Below are 16291 nucleotides of genomic sequence, written 5' to 3' on the forward strand. Positions count from 1 at the left end.
TTAATACAGAAAATGTGAGGTGTTTCATTTCGGGAAGTCTAACATGGGCAGGACCTACACAGTGAATGGTTGGAGTCTGGGGAGTGTTGTAGAGCAGAGGGAGTGCAGGGACATAGTTCGTTGAAAATTGCGAGACAGGTAGACAGGGTGGTCAAAAAGGCTTTCAGCATTTAGAGTATTGTGTTCAGTTCTGGGCACCATGTTATAGGAATGATGTTGTCAAGCTGGAAAGGGTTCAGAAAAGATATACGAGGATGTTGCCGGAGCTCGAGGGCCTGTGCTATAGGGAGAGGTTGAGCAGGCGAGAACTCTATTCCTTGGATTGCAGGAGGATGAGGGGTGATATTATAGAGGTGTATAAAATCATGAGAGGAATAGATCGTGTAAACGCACAGAGTCTCTTGCCCAGAGTTGGGTAATTGAGAACCAGAGGACATAGGTTCAAGGTGAGGGGGGAAAGATTTAATGGGCTTCTGAGGAGTAAGGGGGAGAAAGCTGGAAACGTGGTGAGGGTGGAACAAAGTCTGGTAAATGATAGGTGGATACAGGTGAGGAGGGTATGATGTGTGGAACACGGCCAGAGATGAAAAGGAGACAGAAGGGTGTCAGATAAGGAGAGAAGATGAGTGAAATGTTGCACCAGAGGGTGGTATATAGGGGCAGTGGGGGTGGATTGAGGGAAAAGGGGCATGACCGTGGGAGAAATGGTTGTGCACCAAGATAGAGGGCACAGGAAAGAGTTAGCAGGAAGGGATGGGAATACTATTTAAAATTGGAGACTTCAATATTTATACCATTGGGTTTTAACCTGCCCAGGTGGAATATGAGATGCAATGTGGCTAGAATGAGGCTGCATAGGCCTACACTCTGGCAATGGAGGAGGCCCAGGTCAGAAAGGTCATTATGGGATGGCAAGGGGAGTAAAAATGATCAGCAATCATGAGATCTGACAGGCATTGTGGATCAAGCACAGTGAAATGGACAAAGTGTTTAAGAAGGAACTGCAGATGCTGGAAAATCGAAGGTAGACATAAAAAGCTGGAGAAACTCAGCGGTGCAGCAGTATCTATGGAGCGAAGGAAATAGGCAACCTTTTGAGAGCAATGTCAACATGTCAATGTCAATGTCAATGTCAACGTTCAGACCGAAAGGTCTGAATGACAAAAATAAAATTCAATTTAATTCAATTGAACAAGACAGCATCTTCATGAACTTACACAATGCTGGCTTCCAAATAGTCACATGTACAGGGAAAGGTTTTGAAGCCTAATGCAGACTTAAATGCTAATGGTGTTTCTACATGCACGTTAGATAATTTGGTAGAGTGTTCCACTTGCATTTCCAAATCGTTTCTAAATAGGTAATACCATATGGAGTAGGAAGGAACTGCAGATGCTGTTTTAAACCAAAGATAGAGACAAAAAGCTGGAGTAACTCAGTGGGCCAGACAGCATCTCTGGAGAGAAGTAAAAGGTGACGTTTTGGGTTGAGACCCTTTTCCAGCTTTGAGTTACACCAGTAAGGATTTGTAATAAGAATGTGATTTATGACAGCCCAAATAATGGTAACAAATCAAGGTATTCAGCAAAAAAGATTTTTATTTATGCTCATGAATTTATCTACTCCTTAATTCATATTTTTCAGCAACAGTTTAGAAGTCCCTCATGCGCCTGAAAGACCCGATGGTGGAGTTGTAGCCGCCCCAGTCATTGTATTTCCTGTACTCCCCGGGTCTCATGAAGTACTGTCGGCCTCTGTAGTTGGCTTGTTCATAGAAGATCCAGTAACCATCCATCACTTGGCAGGAGTGAATGTCACGGTAACGGAAACGATCGTAGACGGAGGGACAGTCCTCCATGAATTCCATCGTCTGTCCTCCAAAGTCAGGCCTCTCGTAAATCTTCATCCTGTAGTTGCCACCTCGGTACTGGAATGGGAAAAGTTTCAGATTTACGATTCAGCTACATAATTGGCACATAACTAGATGAAAGCATTGGATTTTTTTAAGGGATCCAGGAGATGCCTTTTATGATATGAAGGTAATTTCTGCAGAAAATAAATGATAGAAAGTGCTGGAGTAACTCAGCGGGACAGGCAGCATCACTGGCGAGCATGGATAGGTAACATTTCAGGTCAGGACTTCTTCAGACTGATTATGTTGAGATTGGGAGGCCAAAAAGCTGGGAGAGAAGGGGCAGGACAAAGCATGGCTTGACCTGCACTGTCAATGGAATATTTGGAAACAACTGTGGGGGAATCCGTGATGTTTGGTGGACTGTGTGGGGTGGGAGGACCCTTTGCTCCTCCCGTGCAACAGGTGGCACTGCACAGGACAAAGGGAGATGTTTTGTATATAGTTTATCCTGTGGGCATACAGTATGCGGGCAGTCATTGTGACTAGTCTTGCTGCCAGCATTGAGTGAAACATTAAACACTTCTGTTGTAAACTAAAGACTCTCAAAGTTTGTGCAGACCTAGAAGATGAACAGGAAAGATTCTTGATAAGCAAATGGCTGGACAAAGGGCAGAGATGAAAAGGAAGAGGATTGAAGAATTGCAAAATGTGAAGATAGAGGATGCAATGTAATTAGAAGGGGAGGGGGAAGAGAGAAATTGGTCTGAGTCCAGGGAAGAGAGGGGGAGAAAGGAATGGGGGGGGGGGTGCGTTGGAAGAAGGCGTAATGGGGAGGGGGTTGTAAACCAGCATTAATGTCTTTTTGCAAACCAGCATCCGAAGTTTCTTATTTCTAACTTTCGTAGCAGTGTGTGAGTCTGTGGACTCCATGCAACAAATGGACTAATTATGTCCAGTAATCAGAGAAGCAGTTAGGACAGACTTGATATCTTTCTTGCTGATTTAGTGTAAAATAGGAACAGAATGAATTCTCTATTTCTGCAGCTCTAATCAATTTTCTATTTTTCGTAGCAGATATGCTTGAACCCAATTTGGTTTCATTAAGTCTATGGTGACGATCATTAAAATAGTATATGACGGGAAACTTTGCTGAATAATATGTTTAAGAAAGGACTGCAGATGCTGGTTTAAATCGAAGGAAGACACAAGTTGCTGGAGCTGGCAGCATCTCTGCAGAGAAAGAATGGGCGACATTTCCGGTGACATCGCCCATTCCTTCTCTCCAGAGATGCTGCCTCACCCGCTGAGTTGCTCCAGCAATTTGTGTTTACCTTGCTAAATAATATTCTAGTTCAGCATTGTGGTCCTCTCACAATTCATAGCTACAATCCAATTATTTGATGTGAGCATGTATATGTTCCAATTAAAATGCTCAAACTTTAGATGCTTGGTAAAAATATTCAATCAGATAATTGTCTTTTAAACAAATGCATTTAAATTAAATCAAATTAAAATATAAAGTCAATCAATCAATGCACAGTTAAAAAAAAAATGTAATTTCATGCCAACTTGCACAGAGACCACAATTGAAAAGGAAATGGTTACTCCCAATATAAGTTTCATAAAAGCAAATGCTGACAAATTCTTACTGCCAACCCTGCCAACCACCTTTTTACTCTGCTACCCTCCGGGAGGCAATTCAGGTCTCTGCAGGCTCGCACTGGTAGACTAAAAAATAGTTTCTACTATTGTGCGATAAAAGAGCTTAACTCCAATAGTGAACACTGGGAAGCAAGAAGTAACTTCGAGGAATACCGCTAAATTATTTTAATCTCTTTTAAAAATGTATTTATATTCTACTATTAACTGTACATATGTGCATTGGTGTCGTGTTGTATTTCTTTTAACGGAGGAGAAGCAAATGGAATTTTGTTGCTCAGTTTTGTGCAATGATAATAAACATATTCTATTCTATTCTATTCTATTCTACTTGCTGCCACAAGTAAGAATTTCATTGTTCTATCTGGGACATATGACAATGAAGCACTCTTGACTGTTGACATCAATGTGACAAAAGTCAGCAGCAGACCTAAACCATCAAATTATCACTCGCCTGAGGGTAGCTGCGGCATGACTTGACACAGTCATTGAATCCCATCCAGCGCTGGTAGTCAGGATACTCCCCCCTGTTCAGGACATACTGGTACCCCATGTAGTTGGGTCTCTCGTACGCCACCCACCAGTCACTCTCCACACGGATGGAGTTACAGCGGCTGAAGTAAGGGGACAGGTCGGCACAGTCGGTGCTGCACTCATAGTGCCGACCCTGGAAGTTCCTGTCCTCGTAGAAGATGATCTGTGGAGAGAAATAGGTTTATAAATAAATGCTATTTCAAGCATTGAGTTAAATGATGAAGAATTCCATTACGCAGCTTAAATACAGAGTTGAACTTGCCTTTCCCATTTTGATTCCAGTTAGTGTGATAACCGACTGAATGCAGCACTGCCTCACAGCTTGATATTTATATGCTGGGAAAAAAGGCCACGCTGGCTTGTACATTATTATTCTAATGATTCGGGTTTAAAAATCAGCAAAAAAAATCAAACTACATTCCCTGGTCTTTGTGTACAAAACATCTGTGTGCATGTCATTGATTCTTTTCAGTTTGCTTCCACCTCGTTTTAATTGTTGTACAAGCAAAATACACGAATTGCAGGCTTTTAGTTCCATAGTACAAAGAAAATAGTGTAATTGAAGCATTAAAGCACGGTACTTTCCAGAAAAATATATGATTGCAAAAACATTGGTGGCTCTTTGCATCTACACTGTTCGATGGCTGTACTGCAGGGGGCGCGGAGCGTTTTTGAAAGTGGGGGGGGCTGAGCGATCACTGATCACCGGCCTCGAGGGGGGAAGAACTATTTTAAATTTGAGGGATCAAAATCATGTTTTAGTGCATTGCAGAAGTGTGATTTCAATGTTTTTTGTTTGAAGCATTTTTAAGATAATGTCGGGCCTTCATGAGAGATTGGAGCAGGTGATTATTATTTTCAAAGTCAAAGTCAAAGTAGCCTTTATTGTCATTCAGACCTTGTGGTCTGACCAAAATTTTGTTGCCTTGCAGTCCTACATATAGTACCAAAATGACAAAAACACACAATAAACACAAATCAACATCCACCACAGTGAGCTCACCAGGCACCTCCTCACTGTGATGGAAGGCAAAAGTCTTAAGTCTTTGTCTCATCACTTCTTGTTCTCCATCTGTGCGGAGGCGATCCAGGCTTCAGATGTTGTGACCCCGCCAGGTGATGGTAAGTAATGTCAGTCTCGCGGCAGAATCCGAGCTCTGCGAACGGGCCGGTTCAGCTCCGCGGCCCAGGGTGGTCGTAGCTGCTGAAGCCGCCGCCCTCCAGTCCAGCGGACGCAGCTGTTGTTGCGGGAGCTCTGGAGAACAGGTCCGCAACCTGTGACCTGCGAGCTCCCAACACTGGGCCCGCGGTCAGGTCGGGTGGCCACTGTTGCAGGAACATTGCCCCATCTCCGAGGCCAGGTCGCCACTGCCGCTGCCCCAGCTCCGAGGCCGGGTGGCCGCTGCTGTTGGAACACCGCAGCTCCAGATTTCGGACCGCAGCCGCTGGAACGCTGCACCAGCTCCGCGGCCGCCAGCTCCGCTATTAGGCCTCGGCGGAGACGGAGACGCGGGATACAACAAGAAACGTCGCATCCCCCCCAAAGGAAGAGACCAAAAACATGTTTCTCCCCTCCACCCACACACATACACAACCTATTAACCAAAGATTAACTAAAACAGGACAAAAGAACAACAAAAAAAGAGAAAAAAACAGACGGACTGCAGGCGAGCCGCAGCTGCTAAGGCAGCGCCACCATCTTGTTGCTCAACCTCCAAAATCTGGGGGATAATAATACTGGCTATCCCCCACCTCAAAAATTTGGGGGGGGGGGGGATATGTGCCCTACCTACGTGGGACACCGGTCACCAGGTACCAGGGGAACCGGTTACCGGGGGATACGGGTGACATGTAACTGAGGTACTGGTTACCGGGCACCCGCGCCCACTCTGTTTATCGCTGTGTTTCCGGGCGTGTAGATGGATGGGGTGACAGCAGGACTGCCCCGGGAGCGGGGCTCAGGGTCAGTGAGATGGGGTGGCACATGTAGTACCCCATGACCCTAACCATATAACCATATAACCATATAACAATTACACTAAGAGGGCAGAGCCCCACCGGTTCCGCGGCCCATGTACGGTATGTTATAGAGATGGGATAGATGTTGCCCAATCCCCATTTTCTGGCAACTGATGGTTCGGCACCTCCTTTAGTTTAGTTTAGTTTAGAGATACCACGCGGGAAACAGGCCCTTTGACCCACCGTGTCCGCGCCGACCAGCGATCCCCACACACTAATATTAACTAACACACTCTAGGGACAATTTGACAATTATACCGAGCCAATTAACCTACAAACCTGTACGTCTTTGGAGTGTGGGAGGATACTGAAGATCTCGGAGAAAACCCACGCAGGTCACGGGGAGAACGTACAAAGTATGTACAGACTGCACCCGTAGTCAGGATCGAACCCGGGTCTCTGGTACTACAAGCGCTGGAAGGCAGCAAGTCTATGCAGTGCCACCATGGCCGCCTCTTTAATCTGGACAGAGTTGAACTGTTATCTACTATCTGGTCAGTTGGGTTCTACAAGTAATAATTAAAATGATCATTTATGCCGAGCGTGGTCTGCCTGAGCCCCAGTGCACTGTGCATTGGACAAATGCTGACTTCCCTTCCAACAGGGCATCTCAGTGTAATCGTAGATGGGTGGTTCAGCTGATGGATGTCGGTTGAGGGAAGAACGTTTTCCAGATCTCTGGTAGACGTGCCATATTTCTACACCCTCAAAGACGTTACCTGTCCCCACCGGGGGATCAAGGACCACACAAGCAAACAATCACCATTCCACTGAATCACCGATGATTCACATTTGTAATCTCTCTTTACAAAAAAATAACACCAAGTGCTGGAGTAACTCAGCGTATCAGACAACATCTCAGTCTGAAGAAGGGTCTTGACCCAAAACATCACCCATTCCTCCTCTCCGGAGATACTGTCTAAAGGGCCTGTCTCACTTGGCCGTCATTTGCGCGCCATTTAGCAACCTGGTAGCGTGTGGGTAGCTTGTGGGTAGCGCCGGACAGGCGCACGGAGTGGCGTGGAAGTGTGTGGAGTTGCATGCGGTATCGCTCAGCGCTCTAGAATTTCGTTCTGCACTAAATCTCGTGCGCCACCGTCCTGTCGTGTAAATGACGGCCAAGTGGGACACCCTGGCGCGATGCAACGTCTCACCTCCAACAGCAACAGAAGCAGGCAAGCGATCGCCGAACTCAGCCTGGGGCTCATGGCCGATGCGGATCCAGATCCGTCCCCACTCCAACTACCAGAGCAGGACCAAGACGATTGGAGTCTAGACACAAAATGCAGGAGTACCTCAGCGGGACCGGCAGCATCTCTGCAGAGAGGCAATCGGTGATGTTTTGGGTCGAGACACTTCTTCAGACTGAAGAAGAGTCTCGACCCGAAACATCATCCATTTCTTCTCCCCAGATGCTGCTGGGCCTGCTGAGTTACTCCTGCATTTTGTGTCTATCTTCAAATCACGCGCTCCAGAAGGCTGTGCGGACGCATGATGACACACGCGACCATCGCACAACTGTCGCGCATCAGTCACTATTGTCCTGTCATGCAAATGACGGCCAGGTGGGACAGGCCCTTAACCCGCTGAGTTACCCCAGCTTTTTGTGTCTATCTTCAGTTTAAAGCAACATCTGCAGTTTCTTCCTACATATCTCAGGTGGTTATGGATAGGAGACGTTTCTGGTCGGGACTACTCTTCAGCCTGACCTGATCCTCCGAGTTACTCCAGCATTTTGTGCGTGCTTTTTTTTAAGTAAACCAGCATCTGCAATTGCTTGTATCTCACTAAAGTCTCTTTTCTCTTGCGAATGCAGAGTGAGTCTGGTGTAGGTGTTGTGGTGTTGCGAGATGACCACAGTAACGACACTGACACTCGCAGTGGGGTGAACGCACGATATATTCTATTTACTGTGGTAAGAAAGTCCAGGGCTTTCTCTTCCTCCCCCCCCCCTACCCCCTCCCCTCCCCACTCCCCCCCTCTCCCCCCAACCCCATCCCCCCTCCCCCTCCCCCCTCTCTCTCCCCATCCCCCCTCCTTCACACTCTCTCCCCATCCCCCTCTCTCACGCCCCTACTCCTCTCTCCTTTCCCTCCCAAATCTGTCCCGTTTTCCTCCTCCTCCTCTCCCCTCCCTCACCTCTTCTCATCCCCCTCCCCCCACCTGTGTGTTTGAGGGGTGGTTAATGTGAGTGTGATGTTGCAGCCCCCCCCCCCCCAAACGCCGTTGGGGATACAGAGCCAACGGGTCTGCACTTGGCCTAGTTAATATATAAAACTGTGTGCCTGACGTCCGGCTGCCTTTCTGCCTTTTGATTCGTTCCATCGTGTTAAGTCACAATGCCCAACACTCGCAGTTGTCCAATCGGAATGGATCTATTTACATGGACGGCTGCCGGCCTCCTTTCTTCCTTTGATTCACTGCAACTCCGAAACCAGACCGCAGAATCGCCGACATCTTTTCCATTTCGGTAGAGATTTCACTTTTCTTTCTAAGTATCCGCTCCTCATTACATTTCGTCGTGTTTAAGTACACGTTTTTAATCAAATCCTTCTCCCCCCACCCCCCAATATTTCAAAAATAAACTGGAATCTCACCCATAGAATCAGCACCAGCCGCAGCCCCTGGTGAACATTCCATCGTGTGATGTCACAATGCCAATGCCCAATGCTCAAATACATTCTTGCCATAGAGGGAGTACAGAGAAGGTTCACCAGACTGATTCCTGGGATGTCAGGACTTTCATATGAAGAAAGACTGGATAGACTCAGCTTGTACATGCTAGAATTTAGAAGATTGAGGGTGGATCTTATAGAAACTTACAAAATTCTTAAGGGGTTGGACAGGCTAAATGCAGGAAGATTGTTCCAGATGTTGGGGAAGTCCAGAACAAGGGGTCACAGTTTAAAGATAAGGGGGAAATCCTTTAGGACAGAGATGAGAAAGACATTTTACACACAGAGAGTGGTGAATCTCTGGAATTCTCTGCCACAGAAGGTAGTTGAAGCCAGTTCATTGGCTATATTTAAGAGGGAGTTAGATGTGGCCCTTGTGGCTAAAGGGATCAGGGGTATGGAGAGAAGGCAGGTACAGGATACTGAGTTGGATGATCAGCCATAATCATATTGAATTGTGGTTCCGGCTCGAAGGGCCGAATGGCCTACTCCTGCACTTAATTTCTATGTTTCTATGTTTCCCTCTCCTCACCCCATCTCCCTCTCCTCACCCCTTTCCCTCTCTCCCTCACCCCCCTTCCCTCTCTACGCCACCCCCTTCCCTCTCTCCACCCGCCCCCTTCCTCCTACCCCTCTGTCCCTCTTCCATCACACTCCCCCTACCCCTCTCCTCCTCCCTCCCCACTCTTCCACCTCTCCCCCCTTCCCCCTCCACTCTCCCTCCCCACACTTTCCCCTCTCTCTCCCCCCCACCCCTCCCTCCCCCTCCCTCCCTCCTCCCCTACCTCCCCATACTCCCCCCCCGCTCCCCCACATCTCTCTCCCCATCCCCTACCCCACCCTCTACCCCCCCAAATCCTATCCCGTTTCCTCCTCCTCCTCCTCTTTCCTCCTTCCTCCTCTCCCCCCCCCCCTCTCTTCCCACCTGTGTGTTTGGGAGGTGGTTAATGTGTGTTTGATGCGGCAGCCCACCCCCCCCCCCCCCCCCAAACGCCGTTGGGGAAAGGGGACCCAACGGGTCTGCACTTGGTCTAGTAATTTATTAAATATCCATATCCATATCTTTATCATTATAACTGTAAAACTCTGATCTTGGATGCGTGTGTATGTATTTATTCATTTATTTGTGTGTGATCACATCTACTTGAAAAAACAACATGCAAACGGGAAAATGTTTATATATTCTGGTAGAGATTTACCTGCTGGAGTCCAAAGTCAGCACCTGAAAATTTCCTGCTGTACTATTTCTTCAGTAATTAATAAAAATGTTCACAATTCCTATCCAACTTTCTATTCAAAACTTTGTTTTTTCTGTTGTTTCTGCTGATGACGTGACAATGGATCTGCCGTCTGCACGTGCTGCGACTGATGTCACCTCCCACCCCTCCCTCCTCCCCCTGTTCAAAAGTAGCCCTGTCAAACTCCTGAGAGCTTCAGTCGACGAACACTCGCGCCTCGGCTCGGGTTTCCCGATATCTCCCGATCGCTTCTCTCTGCCCCTCTGCCACCCCTCTTGTCCCCCTCCTCTTCTTCCCCCCTCTCCCCCCTTCTCCCAAATTCCCCCCCTCTTTCCACCCCCACCCCCCCCCCTCCCCCTCCCCCCTCTTCCCCTCGTCTCCTGCCACCCCTTTCCCCCCCTCCCCCCCCCCTTCCCCCTCTTTCCCCCCTCTTCCCCCCCCTCTATGCCCCCCCCACGTTCCCCCCCTCTTAACTCATAATGCAGTGGAGTGGGGATGCTATGTAGTTACAGGCAGTCGAGGGCAGCTGTAGGCGATATCCTTCACTTTTGATAGGTTCTTTGGAGTTTTCAGGATCAGGGAAAAACTACTGGTAGGTAAAATGCCTGCTAAACTTTATTATCTATCTATATTACTAAAACTCTGTTCTTGACCGGTTTTGGCGATCTGTGCTGCGATTTCCGAGAGAACGCCGCCACCTACGGCCGTCATTTTTGGCCACCTCGCTCAGAGCCCCCCTCCGCCATATGTGTGCCGAGGATTTTTCCCGTTGATGAAATATGACAGAGATATTAATGATTTTACAAAATTCCCCATTCTCTCTGCTGCCCCTGCTGGCAACAGGGGGAGGGACTATAAAACCAGGAAGTGGTGTGCCTCAATTAGTCTGCAAGCTGGAGGAAGGCAGAGGGTCACGTTTCTCTGAGCTGTGAATAACACTGAACACGTGTCTACACAACTATGAGTAAGTACCCTTAATGTGGTTTGAAAATGAAAATATGGTTAAAGTAAAAAAGCACTGCCTGCAAATGGTTGTTTGGGTTGAAATAAAAAGGCACTCTCTCTCTCCCTCCTCCTCCCTCCTCTCCCCCCTCCTCTCCCCTCTCCTCCCCCTTCCTCTCCTCCCCACCCCCCCTCCCCTCCCCCACCTCCACCCCTCTCAGCACACCCCCTCTTCCCTCTCCCTTCTATCCTCTTCCCCCCTCTCCTCTTGTCCCCCCTCCCTTCCTCTCTCTCCCCCTCCTCCTCTCCCCCCCTCTCTCTCCCCTCCCCTCTCCCCTCCTCTCCTCTCTCCCTCTCCTCTCTCCCCCCTCTCACCTCTCCATATCCCCTCCTCTCCCTCCCACCACTCCCCTCCCCACCTCTCCCCCCCTCTCTCTCCCCTCTTTTCTCCCCCCCTCCCCCCTCTCTATCCCCTTCCCCACCCCCCGTCCCACCCCTAAAAACCCCCTCCGCTCCACACACCCCCCTTCTCCCCCTCTCCCCCCCCTTCTCCCCCCCCCTCCCTGCCTCCTCCCCTCTCCCCCCCTCCCACCTCAGCACCCCCCTCTCCTCTCTCCCCTCTCCTCTCCCCCCCTCTCTCCCCCCTCTCCCCTCCTCCCCCCCCCTCTCCCTCTCCCCTCCCCTCTCTCCTCCCCTCTCCCCTCCTCTCCCCTCCCCTCCTCTCCCCCCCCTCTCTCCCCTCCCCCCTCAGGCCTTCTTCCTCTCTCCCCTTCCTCCCCCGGTCTTCTCTCCCTCCTCCCTCTCCCCCTCTCTCTTTCCCTCTCTCCCCCTCCCCCCCCCCCCCTCCCCCCCCCCCCCCCTCCCCCCCCCCTCCCACACCCTCCCCCCTCCACCCTCCCTCCCCCACCCTCTCCCCCTCCCCCAGCTCTCTCCCTCTCCCGCCCTCTCCCCCTCCCCCTCTCTCTCCTCCCCCTCCCCCCCTCTCTCCTCCCCCTCCCCTCTCCTCCCCCTCTTCCCCTCTCTCTCCCCCTCTCTCTCCCTCCTCTCTCTCTCCCCTCTCTCTCCACCCCTCTCCTCTCTCTCTCTCTCTCTCTCTCTCTCTCTCTCTCTCCCTCTCTCCTCTCTCCCCTCTCTCTCTCTCCACTCTCTCTCTCTCTCTCTCCCTCTCCTCTCTCTCTCTCCCCCTCCCTCTCCCCCCCTCTCCCCCCTCTCCTCTCTCCCCTCTCCCTCTCCCTCCCCCTTCTCCTCCCCCTCTCCCCTGCCTCACCCTCCCCCCCCTAAACCCCCTCCCTCCCGCCACACTCCCCTCCCCTCCTCCCCCTCCTCCCCCCCCTCCTCGCACCTCCCTGCTCCCCCCCCAACCTCTCCCCCTCACCCCCCTCTCAGCCCCCCCCTCTCTCCCCCCATCACTCTCTCCCCTCTCTCTCCTCCTCCCCTCCTCACTCACCCACCCTTCCTCTTCTCCTTCTCCCCACCGTCCTCTCCCAATTGCCCCTCTCTCTGTGTTTCTGTCTCTCTCTCTCTTTCTCTTCCCCTTCCCTCTCTGCCCTCACTCTCATGCCTCCACCCCCCCCCCCTCCCCAGACTGTGACTTCAAGTTGGGGGCTATGCGTCAGTAGATATGGGTGGTTATGGGGTAAAAAGGAGCAAATTAATAATATTAACATATGAAGGGGGGTACTTAGCGTGAGTGCGGGGGGGCGGGGAGATAATTAGTGTGTGTGATTTTGCCTCCCCCCCCACAACCGCACGTTGGCTGACCAGACCCAACGGTTCTGCACTTGGTCTAGTACTTCTTAAAAGTGTCTCCACTCCTTCTCCCCCCTTCTCTCCCCTTCTGTCCCTCTCTCCCCCCTTCTCTCTCTTTCTCTTCCCCCCTGCCCTCTGCGCTCTCTAATGGACTTACCGTACACTGTGGCAGCCGTTTACTTTCCTCATCATCGCGGGTGTGAATTTCAGACAGCGATCCCCCGCTTCCCTGGCCCCCGCCTTTGCCTTGCGTGTGTGTGTGTGTGTGTGTGTGTGTGTGTGTGTGTGTGTGTGTGTGTGTGTGTGTGTGTGTGTGTGTGTGTGTGTGTGTGTGTGTGTGTGTGTGTGTGTGTGTGTGTGTGTGTGTGTGTGTGTGTGTGTGTGTGTGTGTGTGGGTCGGTCGATCCAGCTCGCGGTTTCAATGCAGACGGTCAATCCAGCTCGAGGTTTTCCAGGTGAGTGCCCTCGAGCTTGAAAGTCGAAGACAGTCTTCTTAACTGGCAGATTAGGTCGCCGCAGTGGGGCAGACCCTTAAGCGATTATTTGGGATATCTTTTAGGACTTATGGAATATGGGGAAACTGCCAGTGAACTCAAATGAGAACCAGTCTTCAAAATAAATGTTCACATTTTAACTTCCGCTGGTACCTTAAGGCAATCATTGGAGGTGGGACATTCTGATTCTGTCCCTTCGTACCACGGGGAGGAAGACAGTGAATTAATTTTCATGCTAATCGGCCTTTATTGAAACTGTTATAATGACATCAGGGAAGATATTAAGTGGCAAAGATAGACACAAAAACTGGAGTAATTCAACAGGTCAGACAGCATCTCTGGAGAAAAGGAATAGGTGGCGTTTCAGGTTGAGACCCTGAACAAGATGTTGAAGAAGATGCTGTCTCTCCCGCTGAGTTACTCCAACATTTTGCGTCTATCTTCAGTTTAAACCAGCATCCGCAGTTCCTTCCTATGATAATAAGTGGCCAACTCCTGCATTAACACATTGTTAAAGATATATCCTGCCACTTATACATAGTTCATGACATGCCTGTTTGTCACTTAATAGTCTTACTGTTTGTACATCTAGGGAACCAACCTTCAACTCTGTCACTAAATGGTGGCACAGTGGCACAGCGGTAGAGTTGCAGCCTTACAACGCTTGCAGTGCCAGAGACCCGGGTTCGATCCCGACTCCAGGTGCTGTCTGTACGGAGTTTGTATGTTCTCCCCGTGACCGCGTGGGTTTTCTCCGAGATCTTCGATTTCCTCCTACACTCCAAAGGCGTACAGGTTTGTAGGTTAATTGGCTTGGTATAAGTGTAAATTGTCCCTAGTGTGTATAGGGTAATGTTAATGTGCGGGGATCACTGGTCGCTGTGAACTCGGTGGGTCGACGGGCCTGTTTCCGCGCTGTATCTCTAAACTAAACTAAACTAAACTAAACTAAACTAAGCTAAACTAAGGTAGACAAAAGTGCTGGAGAAACTCAGCGGGTGCAGCAGCATCTATGGAGCGAAAGAGCCAATTTCGAGGAGCGAAGGAATCTATGAAGCCTATTCCCTTCGCTCCATTGATGCTGCTGCACCCACTGAGTTTCTTCAGCACTTTTGTCTACCTTTGATTTTCCAGCATCTGCAGCTCCTTCTTGAACTAAACTAAGCTAAACTGAAGATGTATTTTTATGGGTCTGGTGTTTTGAACTCAGAACCTTTCTGATCAGCCACAGATACGTGAATATTCAAAAGAGTTCTGATGTCGAGCAATTGATAGTTCTGAAAATGTTCCTGTTTGCACTCAAGATGTTACAATTATGTAGATAAACTTCCTCATTTAAACTATAGTTAATTGTCATTGTTGTCCTGAGTTTAGTTTAGAGTTACAATACAATACAACTTTATTTATTCCGGTGGGAAACTGGTCTGCCACCAGTCAAAAGATACAGTTACAATGCATTGAAAGTCATGTGCATTACAATAATAATGAAATTTAAGTGACCAGATATTGCACAGCACATATGTAATATTGCAGAAAATTAAAATAACATTATCGAGAGGAAAAGTCCAGGCTGAGGGATGTGCAAAGATCGGGGGGGAGTCAGTCAGTCTACCCCACGACAGAAGGGGGAGGAGTTATACGGTTTGGTAGCCACAGAGAAAAAGGATCACCTGTGGCGTTCTGTGCTGCACTGTGTTAATGTTAATGTGCTCTGTTGCTGTTGGTGCAGCATGGAAGCACGTCCTTCGATCCATCGAGTCTGCGCTGACCATCGATCACCCATTCACACTAGCTCTGCCTTGTTCCACTTTTGAATCCACTCCCTACACACTAGGGGGCGCAATTTACAGTGGCCATTTAACCTGCAAATCTGCCAGTCTTTGGGATGTGGGAGGAAGCCAGCGCATCTGGAGAAAATTCACACGGCCACAGGGAGAACATGCTGACTTTATACACTCAGCTTATACAAGGTCGGGATCGAACCTAGGCTTCTGGCGCTGTGAGGCAGTAGCTCTACTCCCTGTGCAACAAAGTATAAAAGTTCACTGTATTTATAAGTCAGGAGAGGAGAAAGAGATTCTCCAGAACTTTCCAGAAGATCTGCTCAAGTTTAGTTTTGGTTTAGTTTAGAGATACAGTGCGGAAACAGGCCCTATGGCCCACCGAGTCCGCACTGACTAGCGATCCCCGCACATATTAACTCCACCCTACACACACTAGGGACAATTTTACATTTATACCAAGCCAAGAAACCTACAAACATGTGTGGGAGGAAACCGAAGATCTCAGAGAAAACCCATGCAGGTCACGGGGAGAAGGGACAAACTCCGTACAGACAGCACCCATAGTCAGGATCAAACCCTGGGTCTCTGGAACTGGAAGGTAGCAACTCTACCGCTGCCCGAAATGTATTTTGGAGAATCTATTTCTCCTCTCCAGATTTAATAATAGAATAATATTTCATACATTTGGATCTATCTATTGGCATCTATTAGCTTCAGTCTCATCTGGTTGTGCCACAGCTACGCCAGGTTCGTTGCCCAGTAAAATGGAGACACAAGTGTTCGCAGATGCTGGAATCTTGAGGAAAGCACAAAGTGCTGGAGGAACTCAGCGGACCAGGCAACACCAGTGGAAGGAACAGACAGCCTAAAAATAATGGGCCTGTCCCACTTAGGCGACTTTTTCGGCGACTGCAGGATACTCTGCAGATGCCACATGGTTACCACATGTTCGCGGGTGGTTGTCGGGGAGGTGCCTTCATGGTCGTGAGGAGTTCCCGCATTCTTGGAACTAGTCGAGGCCTCATTATGGTCGCCGTGAATTTTTCAACATGTTGAAAAATTAGCAGTGCTAGAATGAAGCCGCCATGGAGAGTAGCGAGGATTCTCGAGCCGTAGGTGGGTCACCAGAATGGTCCAAATGTTCTCGGAGGTTCTCGTAGGTTGTAGCCGGTGCTGGCCGGTAAATTTTATTGGTTCATTGGGGGATAAAAAGGTAAGCGGTAGTTTTCAGAACCACTTCTCCCCCCTTCTCCCCCCCTCTTATAAAGGACTTACCGTACACTGTGCTTTAGCCGTCTTAATTACAGCGCCAACCTTCCTGTTCATCGCGGTGTGTGTCTGT

General features: G+C 49.3%; 1 protein-coding gene across 1 annotated transcript; it reads right to left on the reverse strand.

Annotated features, from left to right (window-relative positions):
* LOC129716498 (gamma-crystallin S-1-like) lies at positions 1-4223 on the reverse strand (the record flags this gene model as incomplete). The annotated part of the gene is made up of 2 exons (XM_055666358.1): positions 1-1927; positions 3951-4223. Coding segments are annotated over 2 exons (549 nt in total), but the record flags the coding sequence as incomplete, so codon positions are not given.
* Between the last annotated feature and the right edge of the window lie 12068 nt (positions 4224-16291).

Source organism: Leucoraja erinacea, unplaced genomic scaffold (genome assembly GCF_028641065.1).
Source record: "Leucoraja erinacea ecotype New England unplaced genomic scaffold, Leri_hhj_1 Leri_250S, whole genome shotgun sequence".
Classification (NCBI taxonomy): Eukaryota; Metazoa; Chordata; class Chondrichthyes; order Rajiformes; family Rajidae; genus Leucoraja; species Leucoraja erinaceus.